Source organism: Equus caballus, chromosome 1 (genome assembly GCF_041296265.1).
Source record: "Equus caballus isolate H_3958 breed thoroughbred chromosome 1, TB-T2T, whole genome shotgun sequence".
Classification (NCBI taxonomy): domain Eukaryota; kingdom Metazoa; phylum Chordata; class Mammalia; order Perissodactyla; family Equidae; genus Equus; species Equus caballus.
This window is the reverse complement of record NC_091684.1, coordinates 26,871,317-26,897,316: the sequence shown is the minus strand read 5'-3', so window position 1 is coordinate 26,897,316 and position 26,000 is coordinate 26,871,317. Positions and strand designations below refer to the sequence as shown.

Genomic DNA, 26,000 nt, shown 5'->3' with positions numbered 1-26,000 from the left:
AAGGCCCTTTCTGGAACTCTGCAGGCTGCCTCAAAGATGGGCTAGAAATGCTCTATTTTGTTATTTTTTAAAGTTTCCTGAAAGCATAAGAATAAAAAGGGAGTGAAAGCTTCCGCTCATCAACAGGAAATCCACCCCCTCCCCAGCTCTGCCTGGGAACCTCACAGATTTCCTGATGGTAAAAACAAACACTGTAACCAGTTTCTACTCCTTGCAAGAATTTAATATAAATAAGGCAGCCAGAAACACCAGGAGCCCTGCTGCTTTCTGCTTCAGCAGCAGCTCTGGTGCATAAAAGGATCCCCATCTCCCCGCTGAGCTCTGTCATCTCTGAACAAACAAGAGGCCAGAAGGTATTTTTCCCGTGAACTTTCTCCCGGAAGCAACGGGGAAGCCGAGGGGGGTTCAGGCTTGGTTTTGGCTTCTGAGGCTGGTTCTTGGTTGCTGGGGTCTCTTCCAAGCACAACGAGAATAAGGAAGAAGAGGGGAAAGGAAAGGCACAGAGATAATAAATAAGGAAGTTCACTTCGACTCTGGAAATGAATCCCAACAGAATGTGGGGCTCGGGCTCTTGTTGGAGACCACATGGGCGGGATGGTTCCCGGGGTGCCTGGTGGCCTCTGTGGGCCTGGGGAAGCACAGACCCGGGCACTGCTCGGTCTAACTCCAGCTCACATGGGAAGCTTCCTACAGGCTTCAGTGCCCAGTCACAGCTGAGGCTCCCATGAATTCACCCTGCCGGGCAAACTGTCCATCTTACACTGAGGTTAGGTGAGAGCACTCCTGGGGTAGGGACAGGATCTTTTCTTCAGTCCGTGGTGAGCCTGACACCCCGTGGAACCAGGTACGCTGTCTGAGAGGCATGGCCAGCTCAACCCCTGGAGGGAGAGCCAGGTGGCAGTGCCGGTACGCTTGCTCTCGCCGCCTCCTTGGCCCTCTGCAAGGCTTCCTGAGGCAGTGCCGAGAGGAACTCCCTAAGGGCCAGTGAAGCCACAGTGGAGGAGGAGAGGCTTCCCAACCCTCCTGAACCAGGCCTGGAGACTGAGGCCAGCTCCGACCACAGGCTCTGGCGCCTGCCCAGGGACTGCAGCCCCAGCAGTGCCAAGGTGGCCTCTCAGAGGCCTGGAGGCTGTGCCTGCAGTGCTGTCCCTGTGTGTTCCCAGCCAGCGGAGCCTCTTTTGGGCTCTTCGGGTCTTGGTCATCTGTGCGGCCAGCAAAGGCCCATCCAGAAAGGGGGGTTCTGTGCAGTGAGGGAGTCCCACTGGCATGAACAGCCGAGGGGGTCTTGGGGCCTGCAGATGGGGCTGGGTTTCCACGGCAGCTCCTGCTTAAAGGTATGCCCTGCTCTAGGACTGGGGCCCTGAGGAAAACTCAGGGCTATGGCATCCCTCACCTCTCAGCTCTGCAGCTTTCTCTGTAACTGGGCATCAGAGGCCACGCTGCAAACCAGACGCCAGCACCCTGGCCACCAGGCTCTGTCCTTCACCCCAGTCACCCCGCTCCTCTCCAGCAGCTTGCCCCTGCAGCGTCTGCCCTCCCCCACCATATGGATGGTCAGAGAGACCAGCCGTGGAGAGAATAAAGAGGGGTGAGGGGCTGCTAAGCTTGTACCCAGCATGTTATGTGGCACCCAGGGGGCTCAGAACACAGCGTGCTGGGGGAAGAGGTTGGGAGAAGGGGGTGCACCCTGAGTGAGATGTATAGCTGAAAAAGCAGCCAGCTGAAACTTCTCTCTGCCACCAAGTACCCACTTCTGTGCAACAGAGACATTAGCCACCTGGGGCCTTGAATCTCTAGTAGGTCTTGTCTCCAAGTAATATAAAAACCTGCAGCCACTGTGGGATCCCTATTGTGCAGGCTGTGGATGGAAGGTTGCAAATTCCCATATCTGAACCCATTAGTGCTTTGGTTGCAGATGCTTGGGGCCAAGGGTTACTGGAAATCAGGGTGCAGCGTCTTAACATGGGTTTCTGCCAGCATTCCTGTAGATCCTCTGTTGACATTCAAGTAAAGATGGGACCTGGGATGTAACAAGAATTACACCCAAATCGATGTTTGCATTGTCTCTAACTCAGTGTCCATGAAGTGTTCTGTCATCATCTTGGCCATTTGCGGTGATCCAACAGTAAACTGCAAAGGATCAGTCCCCAAACCCAGACAGTCACGTCACCCACAGGCCCAATGGCCTGAAAGCAAACCAGCTTCTGGCTTGGAATTGTCTCCTCTGCACCACAGGGCCTGGCTTCCCCACAGGCTGAGCCGAGCTCCCGACAAGGCCCGCCACTTTCCCAGCACAGGGCTTGCAGGTGCCCCCAGGGCCGTGGACACAGGGGCTGCCCTGCATTCTGGCCCTCAAGGTCCCTGATGGTCTACAAGATGACAGCTTTTTGGGGCAGGCTGGCATGGTCTGAGGGGATGTGTACGGAGTACTCATTAATGAGCGCCGGGGCATTCTTGAGCATCTCATAGAAGGAGTCCACTGTCTTCCGGTAGAGACGGCGCTGCAGGACGAAGGGCCGGAAGAGGTTGAGGGGCTCGGCCCTGCGCACGGCCTCAGGCAGGCCCATGGCCTCGGGCACCTTGCGGTTGCCGATGAAGAAGTGATGGAGCTTCTTCTCGAGCAGGCTCTTTTCCACGAAGCAGAGCAGCTCCTGCAGACGAGCATCCAGCTGCCCAGCCTTCCAGTCGGCGGCTCGCCGGGCGAGCAGGAGGTGCAGCAGGGCAGTCTTCAGGTGGTAGTTGCCAAGCCCGCTGGGGCCGGTGAGACGGCTCTGCTTGGAGAGCAGGAAGGAGGCGATCTGCAAGCAGCTGAGGTGGCAGGCACCCTCGGGCAGCGCCTTTGAGGTCATCCTGAGGAAGTGTCGCTCGTAGACAGCGAAGGACAGGAGCCAGTCAGTGCTGGACGCCGGGGTCCCCCCGGAGGGCTCCCTGGCAAGGTAGGAGACGAAGTACAGGTCCGAGTCGTCACACTGGATCACAGGGATCAGGTTAAAGGGCATGAACTTCCCTGAGCGGAACTTGATCTTGAGGGACCCTGGGGTTTCCAGCTGGCCAAAGGCCAGGTCGAACTCGTACTTGTGGGCGATGCGGTGCCAGGCTCTGGTGAGGGCCATCTGGAACCACTTCATGACCTGCATCGTGTCCAGGTATGGGGAATCTCTGGCACACAGTGGGTCTTTCACCTCCCTGCCAGGCTGCAACAAGTTGTTCTTGCCATGAAGGAGACACAGCATGTCTTCCCCGAGCTTGGTCTTGCCGCAGATACAGCCCCGTGTATCCTCGTCGGCCCGGACCACCTTGATCTGGCCGTAGCCCTGGCGATCCAAGGGCACCGAGCGGCTGGAGCACCAGAGCTCTGGGTGGAAGTGGAAGGGCTCTGGGGGCATGAAGGGTACAAAGAGGTTGCACAGCAGTGGCTTGTCCACCTGCCAGTTCTCATACATGCTGTCCACGCCAATGAAGTCTTCCACCTCCATGTCTGTGTCCCGGTTGCAGAGGCTCCTCAGGGCTTCCAGCAAGTCATCCACGAAGCCTTCCACGAACTCCCGGGTGCGGGCTGCATCAGCCGTGGCTCCCCGGATGCAGCGCTCATAGAAGTGGTCGAGCGTGGCCTTGTTGGGCAGGGTGAGGCCCCGGAGTGGGGCACCCTGCAGGCCAGGCAGCTCGTCCTCGTCCCCACCCAGGCACTCGGGTGAGGGCCCGTCCTGGTGGTCCTGCCGCCACACCTCGATCACCAGGAAAAGGATCATGCAGAGGGTGCTCCACAGGTCCCAGGCCACGCGGCTCTCGTTCTGCTGCTGGCCTTCCTCCGCCACGGGCTCCAGGGCCTCCTTCTCGGCCGCCAGTCGCGCCACCTCCTCCTCCAGGCGCAGCTGCTCCAGCTGTAGCTTCTCCTGGTGCGCCTGCATCTTGCGGATGATCTCCTCCTCATTCTCGGGGACTGTGGCGTTCTCCCGAGGGAACAGCAGTGGGTGGTTGATGATGGCGGTCACCACCACCAGACACACCCGGAAGAGCCCCAGTGCCATGGCTGGAGCTTTCCTGGGAAAAGAGAGAGAGAGACAAAGGTCGCACCAAGCTTCTTCCCTGGACCCTCCCACCAACCTCTGCCCTATGGAGCTGGTCAACGTCTTATAGTTTCTTCTCCGACCCAACCACAGTCTCCTCATGTGCTTCAGTCTAGCCTTGCAACAAGAACCCCGAAGTCCCACACCAGCAATCCTGGCTGAACAAGCCACTGTCGGTGGATCTCTGTTTCTGCCTGCCCAGGCGGTCCTCTTTCTGGTAGTAGTATCCCACTTTCCCTGGAACCAACCCTTTTCTACTCCCAGCCCTTATGGCTTTGCTGGGGATAAACCCACCCCCAGCTCCAGGGGTGAGCATATAACCCAGGCCCAAGACTATTCCATGCCTTCCTCACCCCGACACAGTGATGGGTTCAGGAATGAGCATATGACCCCATTTGGGCCAATGGGAGACAGAGGTATGATTTGTTGGGACCACTGGAGAGAAAGACTCTGTGGCTTAGAGTTGCTGGGAACAGAATTACACCTGCTGGTGGCTCTCGAGCTACCTCAGAGGGGCGTTGGCCTGAGAAAGATGCCAAAGTAGAGGAGAGCAGATCTTCTGGATCCAGCTATGCTTGAAGCCATAACCTCTGGGCTCTTTCAGCATATAAATCGATAAATTCCCCTTTTTGTTTAAATCAGTTTGAGTTGTTTTTCTTTCTTTCTTTTTTTTTTTAAAGAGTTAATAGAGCTTACTTCTGTTTTTAGAGGAAGCTTGGCCCTGAGTTAATATCTGTTGCCACGCTTCCTCTTTTTTCTTTTTTTTTCTCCCCAAAGCCCCAGTACATAGTTGTATATCCTAGTTGTAGGTCATTTTAGTTCTTCTATGTGGGACGCCTGCCACAGCATGGCCTGACAAGTGGTGCGTAGGTCCACACTCAGGATCTGAAACAGCGAACCCTGGGCCACCGAAGCGGAGAGTGTGAACCCAACCACTAAGCCATGGGGCTGGCCCCTGAGTTGTTTTTCTATCACCTGAAACCAAAATAGTCCTGAATAAGACATGCTTTTCTCCCCCAATGCCTTCTGGTAAAGGTGTCTTTCCTCCCTGCAGTAGAAGCTGGCGGCTAAGAACAAGAGGACTGGGTCCCAAAGCCAGCCTTGTCGCTGATTAGTTGTGTGACCTTGGGCATGTTAACTGACCTCTCTGAGCCCCAGTTTCCTTATTGAACAAGAAGAAAACCATAGTTCCCACGGGGGCATCGTCTTGATGGAAGCACACACAGCACAGGGAATGGTGCAGAGCATAGATTCATTAAACAGCAACTGTTTTTGAAGCAGTTTTGAGCCTTTATCTTCCCCTACTGTAAATCTCTCCTGATCTGGAAGATCCCACCCCAGATGCAGACCCTGAACTCCTGGCCTTCTCCTGGGTCTTTCCCCAGGACAACCCTGAAGACACAAAGAGTGACTGAGTCAGTGGTTTTCCTCTCCTGAGGCACCTGAACTTTAAATCCAACTTGATTATGAAAGGAGACACTTCATTCCTCCAGGATAAATGGGTATTTAGGCCTCAAGTGACTTTTGGGGAAGGGCGCACCCCTTGCCATCCTTGCTACTCAAACTGTGTAGCTGCAACATCTCCTGAGAGCTTGTTAGAAATGCAGAATCTTGGCCCCACCCAGACCTACTGAACCAGAATCTGCATTTTAATACCATCCACATTAAAGTCTGGGATGCACTGTCTTATAGTGTAAGCCTTAGCTTATACCCTCTCCTCTCCCAAGCACAAACCTTGGGAATTAACAAGGGGCCTTTTCCACACTTGCCCTGCCCCCTTCCTGCCTGGAACCTCAGCCTGGAGAGCAAATGGCCAACGGAGGTTGTTGTTGGACCACCAAGAACACAGAGGGCTCCTTCCACCCACCACCCACCCCGCTCCCGGTACACGCCAACATCCACTGATGGGACCCTCTGCCTTTTGCCTGAGCCCCGTTCCCTGACCTTGAATTTGCACCCTGAAAACCACTGTTCTGGCTCTTACCCTAATGGTGCCAAGGAGCAAGTATTCATCACCAGGGAAAGACACCTCTGCAGGTTCCACCTGGCAAGCGGCAGGATGTAGATGACCTGAGTTGCCACACTTGTGCAAAGCCTGCTGCTCAGATGTGACTCCACCCTGTACACAGCTGGACATGTCAGCAGGAATCATGAGGGCTGAGGGGGAGGGAGGTCTGGCAGCAGCAGAATTCAGTAGGCAGACCATTCAGGCCTCAGAGATGAGCTTTGAAGCCTTTGCATTTCCACTTAGGAGGAAACGGAGGACAGGGGAAAGTGGAGGAAGTCAGACTGGAATGGGTGTGGGGTGACGAAAAAGTACGGGGGTAGGTAACCAGCTTTTCTTCTGCAAGAGAAGGAGCAGCTTGCTAGATAATTGCACCAACAGGTCAGCCCTGGTTTCTACATTAGAGAATCATCAATGGAAAGTTTTGCCAGGGTGGCGCTAATCAAACCGTGATGTGAGGCTGGCTGATTAACGTGGATCAGTTTTAAGATAAAGGCATGGGGTACTAATGGTAGAACATCAGGCAGCAGCCAGTGAGGAGATAATTTGGGGGTTTGAAGGCTCTTCAGGGCCCCTGTACTGTAGGCAGCCACCTTGGCAACTTCTAACACCAGAGGTCAGTTTCCATGCCAACTTAGGATAGAATGCCACCAGCTGGGGAGTGGTGCCATCTCCAAGTCCTAGGACTGGGAAGTCCTCCTCCCATCTACCCAACAGCATCCACAGGGCTACCTGTGTACATCCTCGTGCTTGCTGGAGAATGAAGGGCTATACAGGAAAGGCCTCCTCGTACTGGGGCAGGCAAGGTTCAAAATTCTGAACCAACCAGAAAGATCGACTCCGTGTGCAAGGTGTTAAGAGGACAGACTCTGGAAGAGACAGACCGGGTTAGAACGTGGCATGTGCACTTACTAGATATGCGACCTTGGACAAATCATTCAACTTCTCAGAACATCAGTCTCTTCGTCTATAAAATGGGAATACTAACACTTGCTGTTGTAAAGCCTGAACAAGAGAATGCATATAAAGCCCTTAGCAAAATGCTTGCCCCTGAGCAAGTTCTCTTATAAAAGGGTAGCTGTGATGGGATGGGAATGTGCAGATGAACCTGCCTGCAGGGGTTGCCTGCAGGAGTGGGCCATGCAGATGCCCCTCCAAAGAACTCAGCCCACAATAACACTGAGGATAGTAGGGTTACAAACAAGACTCTACAGGAACATGAGGGAATGAGGCGACAACGTGGAAGGAGCCTGAGCTGCAGAAGCAGAGAGGTCTGGGTTTGAACCTCGACTCTCCTCCTTCTGAGTGGTCTTGGGTAAGTCACATGGCTTCTCTAGGGCTCCGTTGCTTTACCTGGAGGTGGAGCTAATAGCAGGCCCTCCTTCACAGGGAGGTTGGGTTAAGCAAGATAATCCATCCCAGGTGTTTAGCACAGTGCCTGCATAGAGTAAGCACCATACAATACCAGCTGCTCACCCTGCATCAACCTGTTTTCTCACCTGCCAAGCATATCCGCCCTGCCCAAGTCCCAGGGGTGTGGAGGAACGCACGCTCAAAAGCGCTTTGAAAGCACAAAATGCTCCCCTGATACCGCTGTCCCTTGGCACGCCGCTCATTCCACCCTGCCCCCCAGCAGAGGCGAGAGGCCTTCAAAGCCTTGGATTCTCCCGGAGGTGGAGTTCCCTCTGACTCACCCCTTGCTTAAACCATCTCTCCCTCCCAGGGATGGGACGGGATCCCAGCTGTCATTTTGCTTGTTAACCTTGGCACAGGCTGGCTCTGCCTGCGGCACCCTAAGGGGTAGGGAACGGGCGGTGGCTGCTCAGTGCCCACTAGATGGGGCCAAGTCAGAAGCCTCTGCTACTTCCCCTCCTCAAACCACCTCACAGGGAGCACTGCTCTGGGGGCCTCGGGGTCAGAAGAACGAGGTGGGGGGTGGAATCTCGGCGTTTTGACTTTTGGAGACCATGGGGATAGGATAAAGAGCGGGAAACCTCTCACAAAACCAGGGACACGTGCACGCACACACACACACTCCTCCCCAAAGGGCCCCGACGGTTCTCCCAATCTCAAGGATGTCTGTCTCCACCTTGGCCCCAGGCTCTCACCTCTAGGGGGCTGCCCCACACCTGTGGTCGTGGGGTCTGAGACACCCGGTGGGCGGGTTCGGCTTGAAAATAAACCTGGGTCAGTCCCACGGCTTCTGTCTGCTTGCCAGGAAGCCAGCCGGAAACCTGCTGAGTTCCTCTCCGCCCCCGCCCCCCCCCCGCCCCTGCCCACAGAGAGTGGCGGCCCCTGCAGGTCACGGCTAAATTTAGCCTGGCAAAGATCCAGGGTCACAGGGCAGCAGGGGTTGGAGCAGAGGGCGGCCTCTGTGTGCCCCCAGCAGAGGACTGCAGGTGGTCAGCCAGGACCCATGGTTCACTCAGACCCTTACTCTGAGCCTGGCCAGACCCTGGGGGAGAAATCCAAGGCCTTTCCCTTCCTGGGGTCCCTCACTCCTGTGTCCCCTGGAGCCCTACAGGACCACAGCACACCATAATCCAACGAATGCCCCTAAGAGTTGTCCAAGAGCAATACGCTTCCATTTACTAAGGGCTTGCTAGGATGTGCTGGGCCCTGGACACACTGACGCCCATAATCTCCTAAGTGGTGGGTGTTTTCCCTGTTTCACAGGTGGATTCACTGAAGCCCAAGAGACAAAGTAATTTTCTAGCCACACACCTAGAAAAGTCACAGCCAGGCTGAGATTCAGCCTGTTCTGTCTGTCTCCACCTGCAGAGCCCAAGTCCTTTCCATCATGCTAGATTTACAGAGCACCTATTGGGTGCAAGGAGCATGCTGGGGGCTGCAGGGCCCACAAAGATGAGTGCGGCATGATCCTCAACAATAAAAACACTGCAGTTCACTGAAATCAGCAACTCCAAAAGTCCCATGCACCCCTATGTTCATCGCAGCATTATTCACAATAGCCAAGTCATGGAACCAACCTAAGTGCCCAGCAACCAATGATTGGATAAAGAAGATATGGTATACAATGGAATACTACTCAGCCATAAAAAGGACAAAGTTGTCCCATTCACAACAACATGGATAGACCTTGAGGGTATTATGTTGAGTGAAATAAACCAGACAGAGAAAGACGAACTCTGTATGACTCCACTCATAGGGGGTAGTTAACAAATAGACAAAGAGAACTGATCGGTGGTTACCGGGGGAAAGCGGGGGTGAGGGGAGGGCACTAGGGATGAAATGGTGTACCTACAACATGATTAATAATGATGTACAACGGTAATTTCACAAGGTTGTTAACTATCATAATCTTAATTTAAAAAAACCCCCAAAACCGAAAAAACCCCACTACAGTTCACGCAGGGAGGCAGCCAGCCAGGAAGACCCATCACAGGACAGAATGAGCTGAGGGCATGCACCGAGTACCAGCAATAGGCTATGAAAAGGCAGAGAGAGGGTTTCATTCCTGTTCTTCAATTCCCCTCCTTGGCTGTTGACCCACCTGTTGGGGAGGTGTGGGTGTGTAACCCTGTAGCCCCCTCCTTCCAGACAGAATTCCTAAAACAAACTGGGAACATAGGAATGTCCAGCCCTACAACGTGTTCATCAACACCCTTTCTGCCCCATGGCCCACCTACCCCCGCCCAGGGCTGGCTGACTGTGGCCTCAGCAACAGGGGCTTCCAGGACCCTTTTCTCAGCAGCCCAGGAGTTCCCCTGGGACAGTGGTTCTCAAAACGTGGTCCCAGATCAGCAGCACCAGCAGCACCTGGGAACTTGTTAGAAATGCAAATTTTTCAGGTGCAATTCTGGACCTGCTGATCTGAAATTCTAGGGGTGGGGCCCAGCACCTGTGTTTTAATAAGCTCTCCATGTGTTTCTAATGCCCACTCAAGTCTGAGCACCACCCCTTCCCAAGCCAGGCGGGCCTCCAGGGAGGCGGAGGGTGGGGCTCCCGCAGTGTCACTGCAGCCCAGATCAAGGAGCTCGACAAGGGTTTGCCCCACGCCCAGCCTACCGGATGCTAATTAGCTCTGCTAATTACAATAGCAAAAGCAGCTGGGCCCTGGCTCCATCTTCAGAGCGAAAAAGAGCAGCTGATGTGTTTCCTTATGAAATGGAATAAAGGAGGCGGGTTGATGGCAGGTGAGGGCACTTGTAGCCCAGGCCCATGTGGTTCCTTGGGTCCCTTTCACAGCTTAGGTTCTGGACCCTCCGAGAAACAAGGAGCCTAGGGAAACCAAAGTGTTGATAAGTTTGGGCTGAACCACTACTGTGCACTGGGCCTTGGGCTGGAGTTTTACTGTCCCAGCTAACGAGGTGCACAGTTGTTTGGAGAAAATAAAGCTACAAATTTAAGAGAGTCAGAATTTAGAGTTGTACTAATCTAAGCCCCATTTTACAGATGAGGAAACCGAGGCCTAAAGAGAAGACATGTTTGCCTGGGAGGGTGGGGTGGAGGTGGAGGCGGTCCAGGTGGGCTGGAATCACCCTGGGGCCCTTCACAGGGATTCTGCCCAAACAGGAGAGGAGTAGTGAAAGGCAATGATGTTTTCATTAACAGCTGACATTTCTAAAGCTAAGTACTCTGCATGTGTTTTGTCATTTAACTTTCAGAACATCAGTTAGGTAGTTGCAACATCCCTATCTTGTGAAGAGACTGATGGTCAGGAGGTTCACCTTGTAGCCTCTAAGAGTCCCTCTGGGCAGTGTGTGACTGAGCCTGTCCCCCCACCCCTGCACCAGGGAATAAGGCAATGAGTGAGCCCTGCCACCACCCCCTGCCCAGTGGCAACTCCCTGGCACCACTGCCAGTGGCGACCAGATCAAGGAGGTTCAACCTGGAAATCATCCAGGTTGGCAGTCCCCAAAAGCTTCCCAGGCCCTGGAGAACCAGGACTGTGAGAAATGATAGGTTGAATGCAGAGCACGAGTCTGGCCCTGAGTCTTTGTGTTGAAGTTTGGGCCCCACGAGCAGTCTGTCTGAAGCCCTGGTGAGGCTCTCCTCCTGTCTTCTGGCCTGTCTCATCCCCGATTCCAAGCTTCTCTCTAGCAGAACCCATGCCCCATGCTGGAATAAGACCAGCATCCCGGCCCAGCCCAATGGCACCATCATTCAGGGCCAGCTCAGGGGTCCCTCCTCCAGGGAGCCTGCCCTTTGGTGCAGGCCTACTTCCCCCTTCTCTGAACTCCTATGGGTCAGGCCTTCCTGCTCGTTGCTTGTGTCAGTTCACCCACCACTCCCTGCCCTCTCACCTATAGCTCCAGCAAGGCCCAGAAGCTGAATGTCCTCCTGCCTCCTCCAGGGCACCAGGCACGGGGCTGGGCATGCTGCAGGCACCCAACATATCAGTGGGTGTTGACTTATTGCACATTTGGGAGGAGCGGCTGGCTGTGGGAGTGACACGTCTCCTCCAACTCCTTCCTCTTCACCTAACTTGGGGCCAGCGGACAGACAGATTCAGCACAGATGGTTCTGTAAGGGCAGCTCTGAGCATTGCTGCTCAACATGACTGGCTCCCACCTTCCAGGATAGGGTCCCCAAGGGGAGAGGAGAAAGGCCTTGTGAGCTGGCTCACACCCCAGCAAGGAGATGGCCACAGAGCTACCATGGGGCATCTCTGGCTGAGGTCTCTCTTCACCTGCACCCCAAACAGGGACGGAGGAAGGGGTGCTGAGTAGCACTGGGGGTGGGGGCTGGGTCCTGGTAGGCCTCAGGCCCAGGCAGGAGAGGGAGAGAGAGGCAAAGAAAGGAAGTGAGGAAAGAGGAAGGAAGAGGACTAACACAAACTAATTGAGAAAGTGGGTAGAGAGGGTGTGGTTCTGGGCTCCCACGCCTCCTCTCCTCAGTGTCTTTGTAGCCCCCACCCCCAGTCACCTTCCACCCTTCCCACTGGGCAGGATCTTTGTCTTGGCCTCTAGCCAGGCCCACCTTCCTCTGACCTGCCACCCTCATGGCCACTGGGTTCTTTCTCTTAACTCCTTTCAGTCCCCATTCTGAGGGCAGGGGTTGAAAACCAAATGCCTGGGTGGGGTGGGGCAGGCCCCTACAGTCAAGGAGCCGGGGTGCAGATGCTGGAGAGCTGAGTGGTGGGGATGGGGTCAACGGAGCCACACGTGCTTTGTCTAAAGGAGAAAGCCACCACCTCGCACATTCTTCACCAAGAATGAATGGCATGATCTTTTTTTGTTCCCAAGAGAAGCCAGAAATCTGGATTTTATCAAAATCCCTCAATTTTACAACGTCAACTGCTATTTCAAAAATTCTTTAAAAACCATGTGAACCAAATAAAATACCTCAGCGGGCCACCCAGAACCTGCAGGTCCTGGTCTGTAGGCACCCCCACCTGTCTCCCCTCTCTTGCCCACTGCAGCTCCCAACCCCGCATCAAGCATTCCCCAGGCTACCCTTGACCCCAGGACTCTCCTCACTCTTCCCCCAAGAAATACCAGCACCCTCAGTCCCTCTGCATCCAGGACTCCCTAAAATATGGCCGGAGCTCAACGTTTCTCCCCACATCCAGTCCTGACTCTATTCCAGTGTCGCCTAGTTGGCCCCAGCAACCATCCTCAGAAGAATCATGACCACCTTTTCTGAGGGCTGACTATGTGCCAGGCTAGGGGCTTACACAAATGCCTTCCCCACAGCCTCTCCAAAGAGTAGAAGAAAAGAGAAAGGGAGCCTGTAGCCTAATGAGTATGCACTAAGGAGCACTCAGTATTATAGAGGAAGGTCCATGGTCCCCAGGACCAGAGAACCAGACCCTCACTGCCCCTCCCTCACCCAGGGGAGACCCCAGACTGCCTGAGCAGGCACCTGGGCTCAGGAGGACCCAGGGGTCAAGACTGGGCCCTGGTGAGGGTTGGGGAGCAGGACAGAATGAGGGAGAGAGCAGAGAGGAGAGGACCCCGTCCCCATGCCCAGTGGAGATAGACCTATTGATGAGCCCTTGGAAAGTTGATACTGTAAGGGAGCAGCCTTTTCAGTAAGGTGAGCTCTGCTGTCGCCACACATGGCCACACTGGCCACTCATAGAGGATGACCGGTCACGCCCACCAAAGCGTTAAGTTTCCTCAAGGACCGCTCTCAGAAGAGGGAGGGGTTTCCAAAAAAGTCACCAGGATGCCAACCTCATCCTTTGGACTGGACTGGGGTCATGCAGCCGGCCAGCCCAGGCACAGGAAGGACTCCGCCGATACGGGTGGAAGGGCCCACATCCTTCCTGTTCCTGCTCCTCCATCAGCAGCTCATGCACATCCCCTGATGAGCAAGGATGGAGAAGGCAGGGAAGCCATCCACCTCCCAGGAAGGACATGGTGTCCTTCCGTCCAGCCATCCTGCTCACTTCCCCACAGCAGAGGCCCTGACCCAAGGGGCGTCATGGAAAATCACAGTGTCTTGTGACAGAGACAGACAGACTGAGGCCTGGTGTCTCAGAGGCTAAGGGATGACAAAAAGGCCTGTGGGTCACAGAGAAAAGGAGGGGGCTCCCCTGAGTCTGGGTCCACATCCCCCTTTCTCTCATCCATTCTCCCCAGGGCACCTGGAATCCAGCAGTCACTGCGAGTGGGTTGAATGGCAGCCTTCAAAAAGATAAGTGCATTGCTAATAGTCGGACCCCGTAAATGGGGCTTTATTTGGAAGATCTCTACAGATGTAATTAAATTAAGGATCTTGAGATGAGATCATCCTTGATTACCTTAAATCCAACAAAGAGTGTCCTTATAAAAAGACGGAAAAGGAAAAAACAGACAAAGAGCAGGAGGTGATGGAAGACAGAGGCAGAGGTTGGAGAGATGCTGCCACAGCCCAGGAAGGCCTGGAGCCACCGGAAGCTGGAAGAGGCAAGGGAGGATGCTCTCGTGGAGCATTTGGAGGGAGTGTGGCCCTGCAGGTACCTTGATTTTGGACTCTGGCCTCCAGAACTGTGAGAGAATACATTTCTGTGGTTTTAAGGCACCGAGTTTGTGGTATTTTGTTACAGCAGCCCGGGAGACTAAGGCCGTCTGAGCGCACAGCGCCCTCCTCTCCCCACCCAGCTCCCCACCGACCTTCCCGTTTCTCCCCAGCCATCTCTGCCACAGCCTTTGCTCTGCACCAAAGCCTGGGATTCCAGACTGATGGGGCTCTCCATCCCTGCCTGGCGTGGACCTTTGGAATCAGCTCTGAGCACTCCCTAATTCCCAGCCACCCAGGGAGCCTCCTGCCTCCAGAGGTCTCCCTTCTCCACTTCAGTGGGCTCCTCTTTCCATGCAACACAGGCCTGAGCTTTAAGCCTGATGTTCAGGGCCTGGCCCCAACCAGTCTCTGGGGACCCTTTGGTTCCCTTTCGACCTGCCCCAGCCATTTCAGATTATCGACTGTCCCCTGAACACCTCCTATCCTTCCCCACCATTTCCTGCAATGTCCATGCCTCATGTCTCTGCCGGCCAAAACCCTACCCAACGGTCCTCACAGCAAGCCCATCTCAGAAACAGCTTCCAAGAGCCTTTGCAATCCTTCCCCCGCCCCCAACTCCTGAGACAAATCCTTTCTGGAAAGGGAGAGAAGAACAAAGGGAGAGAAACGGCCTATTGATTAGGCCTCTCTGAGTGCAGGCAAGCTTCTGGTGCCTTGTGTAGATGGTGTCTGCACAGATGTGCCCAGAGCAGGGACCCAGTAAAAGCTTGTCCTCTCTCCTGAGTTAGCCATCTCACCTGTGCAGGAGCCCCATTTCCCAGGCAGGAGCCCAGCGTGCTGAGAGGTTGAGCAATCACTCAAGGCCACACAGTAGGAAGAGAACAGAGGAGCTGGACGCCCCGCTAGGCCCTTGGCTCCAGACTCCGTCATCTCCCCGGTGTACTCCATCCTGCTCTTTCATCACAGTGGGCTGCCTGAGTTCTGGTCTTACCCCAGTGCCTTCCTTGGTGTGAGCTCCTCCAGAGCCAGGGCAGGCTTGTTTGTCTTGATATTCCCCAAAGCACCTGGCAGGGACCAAACACAGGGCCACCTGCTCACTGTGCTAAGGACATCTGCGACCCTGGGGACCCAGCTGCATGCTCACGCCCTGCACGCTGGTGATACCAGTTTCCAAAAGAAGGCCTCCATCAGTGCCCTCCATTCTTAGGAAGGATGCATTTCCTACAGCGAGTGTGCACCGAATGGCTTCCCTTGACACCCGGATCCCCACCTCAGGTTTCTAGACCTGAAATCACAGGGTGCGTGTGAACAACAGAAACACTGTGCTAAGTGTTTCCCCTCACACCCTCTCAGAAGCTGGCTCGGGCTCGGGCTAGCATTTCTCCGAATCTCCCCTCTGCCTATGGGCCCCAGCTCACCCATAAGAGCACCTGCATGGAGGGAACATCGACGCCCGCAGGCGTCCCGGGGCTTCCCAAACATGTTCCCTGTCTCTCCCCCGACCCTGTGTTCTCCACACCCCCTGCCTCCAAGCAGAGCAGCAAATGCTCAGGACAAGCCACACTTTCCCCGTGGGGCAGGAAGCAGGCTCCAGACAGCAGCAAACACCCCGGCTTGATGGGGGAGGGGACTGGAGGGGGTGGAGCAAGAACCAGAAAGTAAATACAAAGGACAACAAAGGGGAGACTGAGCCTTCCCTCAGCCACTGCTCCGCTACGCCCCCACCACAGATGCTCCCCCCACCACAGATGAGCTGGGGCTGGATGGGATTACACAGACTGCTCTGCCCAGCAGCCACCTTTCTTGGGATCCCTGGATGGGAACAAAGAGAAACCAGCTCAGAGAGACAACCTGGCCTCTTGGGCAGGGGGGATGGGCCCCCAGGGCTTTTCCAGCCACAGAAAGGCCAGTCCTTCCACCCCCTCCCTCCCCATCCCACCGCCTCTTACTCACATCCTGGCGCAGAGGGATTCTGGCCCCCAAACAGTGAAATCCCAGGCTGTTCTCCCTCCCCATCCTCTCGCCTGCGGTTTGGGCTGGGCTGGGCATACCTGCCACCATGCCTGGGCCCCAGCCGGGCTGGGGAGAGGGGGAGAGAGGTGGGGAGGAAGGGAAGCGCTCTGGGCCTCCAGCACACATACACACAGGCACTCACATACATACCCTCTGTGCCTGCAAAGCTCTAAAAACCCCTTTCATCTTAATATATGGCAACAGCAAGAGACACAAAGGCAAGAGGGAGGCCAACCCTGGTGTAAAAAACTTCAGAGCTTGTGGTCGGCCTCTCGGCTGCTGCTCGCTGCTGTAGGGACCTGGGCTGCACAACGGAGCTGGCACCTGCCTGCCCTCCTACACCAGGGCCACATCCAACGGGCTCTCCTCCTCCAAGGAAGGCTTGGGGCCTGGACCGTGATGCCAGCAACAGTTACCAAAATTACCCCCAGAATCATCTCTGACCGCACAGAGTCACACGCCCTGTGAATTACACAAAAGAACAACAAAGACCTACAACCACATAGTTTTCCAGCCGCAGGGATGGAGTGACGGCAAGTGATGCCCACACTCTGTCCTAGCTTCTGCCAGAGGCTGCACTTGGCACCTATTAGGTGTCCCTGAACCAACAACAGGGACATGTGGGTCAGGCTAGGGTGGGCAGAAAGCAGCCACTGACACTGCCAAGTTCACCAGGACATACTCTCACCCTAAGGCCACACAGAGAGAAACACCCCAAAGCTCTCAGCTCAGAAGATCTTAACCCTTTGTAGAGGCTTAGCATAGAGAAGTGAAGGGGCCAAACTCTGGAATCGCAAGGCCAGGTTGGGTTGAATCCTGACTCTCCTGCTTGCTTGCTGTGACAATAGTACCTACTTCGTGTATGATGGTCACATGGTTGTGCTCTGTAAAGGACACTGTTATTGGCATTGGTGACAAGGCCAGCTCTCCCTTTTGATTTGTTAAATCTTGCTGGGTGCATCTTGGGGACTTCTCAGGGAAGAGGGAGGTGATCAACACCCCTGCGGCGACTCCAGCAGCCTGGGACTGGCAAGTTGTTTCCCCCACCTCCCCATTTCCTTCTCAAGGCCCCAGGGGCTGCCACAGAGGGAGAGCAGGAAGCTGAGCACCTGGGAAGCTCACAGCTCCCTCCCTGCCATCAGGCAGCAGCTCCTCAATCCCTTCTGAGCACCTGGAAGGAGAAACCAGTGTTGGTCTCTGATGCTCCACGAATGCTTGCTGAATGCTTGCTGAACGAATGAATGAATGGAGTCAGGACTGGGAAGAGAACCTCCCCGCCTTCACTCCCACGAGCAGGAATTTGAAATGGGAGTGGAGTGGGAAGTCTTGGATGAAGTAACTTCTACGTTTTTTTTCCCTGGGAGGCACCCTGCAGTCAGAAAAGCAAAGCGCTAACAGTGGTAAGCATGTTGGGAAATGTGAGCAAAAACCCTTCCAGAGGAGAGACCACAGCCCCTGTGGGTCTGGACGGCCTTCACCTAAATGCAGGCTGACTCACCACCACCGTTTACCAAGAAAAAGACCTAGCAACGAACCCTGACGTAAGTTATATGACACCCCGCTGCCTCGACCTCCTTGCCTGAGAGTCTTAAAGAAATGGAAGCTAAATGGAGGGTTATAGGGTTCGATGCAAATTAGGTCAGAGAAGCAGCAGAGAACTACCCTTGGCAGAGGGATGAGCAATTCTCCCTTTCTAGAGAAAACCAGACAAGCCGCAAGGCCCTGACGCCCCATGGGAGGGTTTAGTAAACAGCAACCAATGCGCCACATGTACTGAGATTTAAGCATCGTGCAAAATGCTTTACGTGTAACATCCTCACAATAAACCTCTGAAGGAGGCATTCTTCTCTTTTTTACAGGTAAGGAAATTGAGGCACAGAGAGGTGAGGCCACTCGGTCAACATCACAGACCAGGGATTCAAACTCAGGACAGTCTGAGTTTCAAGCCTCAAGTCTTCTCATGATGCTGTGCTGCTCAGGGATCTGGTACCTGTGGAACATCAGACATGTACCTGTGGACTTTCCTTCCCCGTACAGTCTGGGGAAAGGCAGGTGACAATTTAAGTGAAATCTGGGCATGAAGCAGGGAGTTAGACTTCATGACCTTCCGAGGCTCCTTCCACCCGGAGACTCTGGGAGTGTGACCTGGGATATCTGAGATGGCTTTCCAGCCAAAAGGATGGGAAAGCCTTCTCTGAAGTAGACCAGGAAAGGGAGCAAGGGCTCGCTGACACCAGGGGGTGCATTTTGGGGTGAGGCATCAGGGAGGAAATGGCATGGATGCACCAGGGGCATCTGGGGCAGCACACAGGGGTGAGGTCCAGGAATCCCAGGCTCGCTTCCCCTCCAGCCCAGGCACGATGTTTTCTGGCCTCCTCAGCACTCTTGAACAAAGTCTCAGCCAACAAAGGACCTTTCACGAACTTCAGGCGGGTCCCTGACTGCTGCTGAGAAGGCTATTGAAACAGGCTCCCACGAGAACAGGGTTATGAGCACAGGGTTTTACACCAACTAGCAGGCCCAGAATTACGACAACGCCCTCCCTTCGGTTTGACACAGGCTGGTAGGAGACTCTCCTGCATCCGCTGCAGGGAAATGACCTGGAGGGAGCAAGGAGAAGCAGCCCAGGAGAGCTTCAAAGCTGAGCCCCTCCTCCCAGGGTGTGAGGGTCCCACTGGGTTATTCACCTGGAAGTGAGACATTTGAAAACTGTGGGCTTTCTATTTTTTGTAGGGACTTCCATCTGAGGATCTCAAAGTGCTCTGAATATTATCTGGTACTAGCTGTTACTGTCCCCATTAACCAGGGAAATGGAGCCCTGTCTGCTAATATCACACAGAGAGTCACAGCAGGAGGGAGCTGGAGTTGGTGGTCTGCTTGTTGTCTTCTGACCTTTGACACTTAGGCTTTGTGGTATTCTGTATGCTACCTTCACACTCAGTGGGCCTGGTGTCCTGGGGTGGCAGAAGGAATCTAAGGTACTGGGAGGTACCGATCTGGGTTTGAATCCTATCTCTGCTGTTTTCAGCTTTGTGACTCTGGGGATGTTGCTTGGCCTCTCTGAGCCTGTTTCTTCACCTGAAAAACTGAAATAATACCTAACTCAAAGGGATTCTGTGAAGAAGAGAAATAACTATATGCAAAGCCCCTAGGATGGCACTTTGTTCAGAGTAGGTGCTTAAAGAATGAAAGCGTTATTTATTTATTTTTTAAAGACTATTCTACTTTTATGAACAAAAGATCATGACAATGATTTGGGAACTAGACTTTTAAATAGAAGCATAATTTGCAACGAATGTTCTCTGCTAACAATATTCTAATTTTCATCTATAACCCTGAAAAAGCTACATTCATATAAAAATTAGGGCAATTACTTTAGCCACTGATATGCTCGATGTCAGGAAAGCTATGTTAAAGCATCTGAAGTTATGGCCAGTTGCACAAAGCAAAAACTTTAATCAGATACCTTAAAGTTGAAAGACAAGGAGACTCCTGTCCTGAAACCTCTTTAGAGAGAGACCCACCACATCCTCCAGTTTTCCACCTTTCTTCAGGCCGGGGAGTTCTTCCTTTCCTGCATCCTTCATCTGTTGTGTTGGCATTTGACAGCCCTAGCTTAGGAACTTCCATCTTAAGTAGAACAGGAGGCAACACCTTCTAAGACCTGGCTGAAGCCATAGGTCACCAAATTAAGAGCATTAGAATTGCTGAGTGAGTTCAGCCTTAAAAACAGTGCTGCCCTGGGTTTCTTTTTGGCAGGACACAGTCGACACCCCAGCATGGTGCCCTGCACATTGTAGGTGCATAATAAATACTAGCTCAATCAGCGAGTGAAGGTTCTCTCTTAGTCAGCCCCCATAGCAAAGACGTGGGCATCCTTGTTTTTCAGTCTGCTGTGGGGGTGAGGGTGAAGAAGAAGGGAAAGCCACTTTTCTGATCTCCCCCATTACTGTTCCAGCCTGCTCTTCCTCTACCCGCTTCACAGACTCGGGCTGTAGAACAGAGGCCCAGAGCCATGGAGGGCGCCAGAAGCCGCTGTAAGCAGTCATGCTCTTTGCTCGAGTCGCAGCTCAGAGAACTAAACAAGACTGCAGCTGTCCGTACTGCTCGAGCCAAACCCAAGGCCCAAAGACTCCCCACCAACTGGCTCACTGCCCAGACCGCCCACCTGTGGCGCCTCCCTCTTCCCCTCGCCCATCCTGAGAAACACACCTGGGGACGGCACGCCTTCTGAGCTCCTTCCCTTCAACATGTGTCTTACAGTTGGAGTAGTTCTTGTTCCTCCCTGTCTACCTTAGGGTGGAGGTGTTGCCTTGGGCAACAGTGATGTCACCAGCAAGGTGCTTCCATTCCGCTGATGTCACGGGACAGGCCATGCGGGTGGAGGGGGATGTGCTTTCTATGGGAAACCATCACAGGTTCCAAACCACCGAGGAGGATCCTACAGACCTCTTGGACACTCTCAAATGACCCTCCTCCTCTTCCAGAAAACGTTCCCACCCACCCTTCTCTCCCCTCTGAGTGACTGGGATAGGCCGTGGCTCAAACCTGACTTTCCCTCTCCCAGAGTCAGCTGAAAGGGTGGGAGGAGCAGCTTTGTCCTCAGCTTTGAACAAACCACAAGCAAGGGCACCACTGGACTTCTTCTCACCATCTGGAATGGTCTGGGTCCCTGCGTCCTTGCCCTTTGCCCAGACCTCCGAGGAGGGAGCAGTGGCACTCATGGAGAAGCTGGTGGCCTAATTTGGTAGAGGATATAGATCCTTGATTGACCTCTACCATCTTTAAGAGTTCATACTAGCCAGGTGGCCAGTCTATGCCAGCCACCATTCTCAGCGCTTTCTATACATGCCCTATGTGGGGTTATCTGCATTTTACTGATGATGAAACTGAGGCTTGGAAAAGTCAAGGCACTTGTCCCAGTACAGAGAACACCCACCTGCTGAGTAGTGGAGCTAGGAGTCAATGCAAGTCTGCCCCACTCCAGAGCCCACGTGGGTCACCCCTCCTTGGCTCAGGGGCACCTGGAGACTGCAGCTTACTAAAGATAAGCCATGAAAGGGCCTGGACAGAGACCAGGGAGAGCCCTTTAAATCCAAAGAGGCCATCTTGGCAGGCCACTGGGGCAGCCAAAGCAAGCACTGCCTTAGCCCTGCTTCACCCCCATGCTCACCCAGGGGCTATGGTCAGTGGCCAGTCCTCGCCCTTCCACTTCCCAGAGCATCCTACTGATTAGGGACCATGTTTCTTTGCTCTGAGCTTGGCCTCCTGTGACCCATCCAAGCCACCTGACCATCGTCTCGATCTGCATATAGCATTTACCCCTATGGCCTGGCCCTCCAACCCTGAAATTGTATAGTAGTTATTTAACTTATGCAAATGCAACTCTATGTAGTTGGCAGCTAATGCTTATAAAGCACTAAACAAAATAAGTAAACAAAATGAAAATTATGAAAGAGCAAAAGGAGAAATCCTACCAGGTAAACACTGTCGTTGAGACACTGGCCAAGGAGGTGCACCCACAACCAGGACGGCCAGAGTACTGGTCCAGCTGGCAGGTATAACTCTCCATGAGTGAGAGGGCCACAGAAGGGAACAGAGCCCCACACTATTGGGCCAGCACCCACCCCTCCCTCCCCCGACCCTGCTCTGACTCCAGCTTCGCCAGGCACAAGCTGCCTTCTGATCTTTGGTTTCCCATGTGCTTGCCCAGGACCCAGGGAACAGATACCATCCAGATTACGTGATGGCCACGAAATCTCCTTGCAAATTAACACACTGGCAATCCTATTTGTACACCCACTTCTGGGAGCTTCTTGAGGTGACTCAGTAGCCCAAGTCCAAACCACTCTGAAAACTGTGGAGATTCTGAGTGTGCACAGGTGAGAGGCAGACCCTGGGACAGGAGACATGATCCAGGTAAACATCTTCCTTATGGGAAATCTGCTGGGCACCAGCTGGCCCTTCCCAGGAGACATCTTGACTTCCTCAATGGCTGAGATGCCTATTTTGTTTAAAATACGGTCTACAGACAGTATGTAGTAAAATGCTCTGTTCCAGCTGATTAAGTGCTGAAATGTATAGTGTGGGAAATCAGTGATCATATACATGGAGCTGTGAAATGGAGCTTGGGAAGGGCGTCTGCAGGCGGACAGGACCTGGACAGGGATGTTTGGGACATCACATTTGGACAGCATGTTTGGACACTCCCCACCTTGTTCCACCCCTGGTGCCGTTCTCTGCCTGGGTCAGGGGCCCTGTGTAGCTGTGGCCTTTTCCTTCGGCACCACACCCAGGTGGCACTTACTAAGCACCCTAAAGCCAGGCCCCAAACTGGATTTGCCACCTCACACCGCCCAGCGATTAAGAAGGAAAGTCATTCAATGCTTGGGCCAGGCCTCTCCATCAGCCATCAAGATGGGCTTGCCTCTTTCTTTTCTTGCCTTTCTGCTGCCAGATGAGATTTCCATCTTTCCACCATCTGAGCTGAGGAGGGGTATTTCCTTAACAAAGAAAGAAATAGGCACTGCCCTTCCCTCTTTCCCATGAGGACCCCCAACCAAATGAGCTTTTCAAATTTAACCTGCTTCTTGCTCTGTGAGTGTTCAGTGATGGGGACTCAGCTTCCAGGCTCCTAAACACTCACTTCTCTGTGCCTTAGTTTCCTCATCAATAAAATAGGGCTACTGTGAAGATCAAATGAGTTAATACAGGCCAAGTGGTTTCGGAAAAAAAAAAAGCCAAACCTGGCAAATGTTAAGCCCTGTATAGATGGTGTACTGCTCAAGAACACCCGGTGGTGAGGATGAATCCAGCTCACTTGCCACTTGCCCAGCTATGTGCCGTGGCTATATTCATCCAGATGAGGCTCCTTTTTCTAAATGGCACCAAGGTGCTGTCCCCTTGCTAAGAAGGAGGACCTTATTCAAACTCACACAAGCGACAGAATAGGCTAGCAGCAGCCCTCGAGGTTATTATCAGCCCTCAGCCTTCTCATGGCTATGTCCCCCTCCCCAGGGAAACTGGATTAGTCTCAGCGATAAATAAGGCCCCGCTCCTCAGCTCCCCGGCACGGCACGCTGGAGCACTGGCCCCCTCTCAGGACACTTCTCGGTTAAAGCCTTCCCCACAGCCTGCCCTACTAGCCCATTCCTACTGAGGGGACTCCGGGCCCCAAACATGGAGCCACAGAGTCTTGGACTCTGAAGGGACCATCTCCGTTGTAACCATTGATGTCCATCTGTCTCTGCTGACAATGACAGGCAGCGCATTACCTGCTGAGGAGCTCCAGTTATTGGCAAGTTCCCTCTTACAACTGAGGAAGTCAGATCCATCTCCTTGCTTCTCCTAACCAGTGAGTCTCTGATGCCAGACAGAGCAAGTCTTCTCCTTTTTTCAAGTGACAATGCTGGAGATTTCAGAAGGCCACCAACCTTGTCCCCCTAGGCTTTTCGCCCCTGGGGGAAATACTGCTGGTTCATTCCTTTCCCCTTCACAAGAAGCACTTTCCAGACCCTCCAAGCCATGTCATCCCCTTTCCTCCGGGCAAATTGCCACTTGGTAGTGGTGTCACTTGCAAGAAGTGGCATGGAGAACTGGGCTCATGCACTCCCATGGCCCAACCCTACTCTTTCTGGGCTCCATGCATGGGGTGCTCCTCTCTGCCTCCCACTGAGATGTGTACCCTCTCCATCAGACAGAATCCCCCACTTTCTTTCTCTTTATTGACTCCAGGGGGTCCAGGAAGGGAGAAAAACAAAACCAGGTTCCTCCGAGACAATACCTTCTCAGGTGGGCAATTTTGCCAGAAGCCTCTCCCAGAAGTTCCTCCCCATCCTTGCCCTTGGATAGAAAATTCACCCACACACCCTCAGAGCCTGTTCCTGGTAAGGTGACAACTTCTGGGATGATGGCATCGGGTTAAAAGTTCAGATGCTTGCCCCCTGAAAGCTGCAGCTTGAAACTGTGGCATCTTTGAAAATTACAGAGCTAGAGGATGGCACTTGAACGAAAGACTTTCCATCCACTCAGGGAAAGCAGAGGGTCAGTATAACCACTTCATGGTTACCCACAAGTGGAAAATATGAGGGCAGAACGGGCTGGAGCAGCACACTGGGAATCAGCGAACGATGAAAGCAGGCTGGAGGGAGGACTAAAAAGCACAGCCTATTAGGTTACTAATAAAGAGGTGAATGGCAGCAATTCTACCCGTGTCTGCCACGCCATTTTCACTGCTAACCTGGGCCTGTGACTGCACCAGGCACAGATCAGCTTCACCTGGCAGCATCTCCGAGGTAGAACTGGTTTGTAAAACGGAAGGGCCCTGGGTCAACCCAAAAGAGGAACAAAAGAAAAGAATACGATTCTGAAGCTGATTTCCATCCCAAAGACCAGGGTCCAGGCTCTGCCTGTATCTGGTGCTCTTCTGGTTTTGAAGGCGGGCCCTTCTCCCCAAAGGCCAAGTGCGGTCCGAGTGGTTCGGGAAAAGATTTTCCCCTCCTGGGCGGCAGCACTTTTGTTTTTAAAGAGAAGAAGCCAAAATGGATAGGAAGCCCAGCCCCGGGGCTTCTGAGTCCCTTCGCCCAGCAGCCAGAAAGATGGAGACACTGGGAAGGGGTCGGGGATGGGGTTAGGGGTCACGTGGCAGAGACTATTTGCAGCCCCAAGAGAAAGTTGTGCACCGAGTGGGGTCTCCTCCACTAATAGCCCCGAAAGAGGAAGCGGCGGGGGTTTATCCGGCCCAAGCAAGCTCATAGCTTCACTACCTTAAACTACAAAAAAAAAAAGGTTCATTCCTACTCCCTCCTTCCAAGGAGGGGAAGGAAGGCGGGAAGGGAGCTGGCCAAGGAGCAGGGCGACCCGGCCTGTCTTTTTGCCGTGGCGCTCGGCTCAGACGGTCAGAAGTAACGGATCGTCTGGGCATAAGGAACAAAGACGTGGTCCCTCTTGCTTGAGTGCCGAGGCTCGGAAGCCCAGCCTCGGTGCGCCTCAAGGAGGAGCTGCCCAGGTCTCCGGCGCCCGCGCTGGAGCGGAGGCTGGAGCGCAGGATCCCGCGCGGCGCGGGAAGAGTGAACCCCAGAGGACAGTGCGCCCCGCTTTGGCACGGGCGCTGCAACCAGGTCTCCAAAGTCAGCCCCAACCTGGGGGGCCGAGCTGGCGCCCCGAGCAGCCCTGGCGCCCCCGCTCCGAGCCGCCATCTCGGGCGCAGCTCCGCCTAGTCCCCCTTCATCCTTTCATCGCGCCCTTCTTCCCTCCAACGCACGAGGTGCTCGGGGAGGACGCTGAGCCTCGCAGCTGCTGGCCCGGGACTTACGTGTAGCCTTTGTCCCCGCTCCCCGTCGCGGGAAGGACCGCCGAGCCCAGGCGGGTCCCCAGGGCCCAGACGCGGCTGCTTGGCGGCGGCTGCGGCGGAGCGTCCGGCCGGGCAATTAGAGAGACGGGGGCGGCGATACCCCGGCCGGCTCCCGCCTTCTGGCCTCCATCAGCGGGGCTCTAAAGGGCTGCGGAGTTACTCATTTCCTGGATGTCACAAAAACTTTTCCTCCTTATACGAGCAAAACACCCGCCTCTACCCTCGGCCGCGGAAGCTCCTTAAGGAGGACCGTGAGGGTTCCCGGGGCTAGACCCAGGGTCCGCCGCGGAAGTCTGCCCATTGACCCCTCCAGAAGCTCCAGAGGGGACGGCAGAACTGGAGGGTGGCCGGGTGAGATGGGATCTAGTCACTGGAACATACTAGGGCGAATGGACAGGGAGTCGGGGAGGACGCCCTTAAAAGTCGGTCTAAGCCGGCGGGATGGAAGCGGTTAAGTGACAGCACGTCTACGGTGCGTTTTCCGCGGCGCGTTTTACAAGCGGCGGAATTCCAGGGCTACTATTTTGTCCTCTGGAGGGAAATATAAATCGAGACACAAAGCTGACCCTTTTCTCTTTTGCGGCTTGAATGGATTAAAACGACTCACCAAATTTTATGATAAATGGATGCACCGTCGCCTTTCTGCCTGAGT

General features: G+C 54.1%; 1 protein-coding gene across 8 annotated transcripts; it reads right to left on the bottom strand.

Annotated features, from left to right (window-relative positions):
• Positions 1–201: 201 nt before the first annotated feature.
• On the bottom strand, positions 202–26,000 carry ITPRIP (inositol 1,4,5-trisphosphate receptor interacting protein). 8 transcript variants are annotated; one of them, XR_011436571.1, is made up of 5 exons: positions 25,310–25,442; positions 6,805–6,941; positions 6,052–6,313; positions 900–4,041; positions 202–824 (listed from the first exon to the last, which is right to left on the bottom strand). XR_011436571.1 is itself a non-coding variant. In XM_005602248.4 (4 exons), exons 3-4 carry the CDS (start codon positions 6,078–6,080, stop codon positions 2,370–2,372), a joined length of 1,701 nt encoding a protein of 566 aa, XP_005602305.1. In that variant the 5' UTR covers positions 6,081–6,411; positions 6,805–6,941; positions 25,310–25,538; the 3' UTR covers positions 202–2,369. The 8 variants fall into 8 exon arrangements, 4 of the variants coding, with proteins under 4 accessions (XP_005602305.1, XP_023495609.1, XP_005602309.1 ...); XM_005602248.4 differs by having other exon boundaries at positions 202–4,041; positions 6,052–6,411; positions 25,310–25,538; XM_023639841.2 differs by having other exon boundaries at positions 202–4,041; positions 25,310–25,462.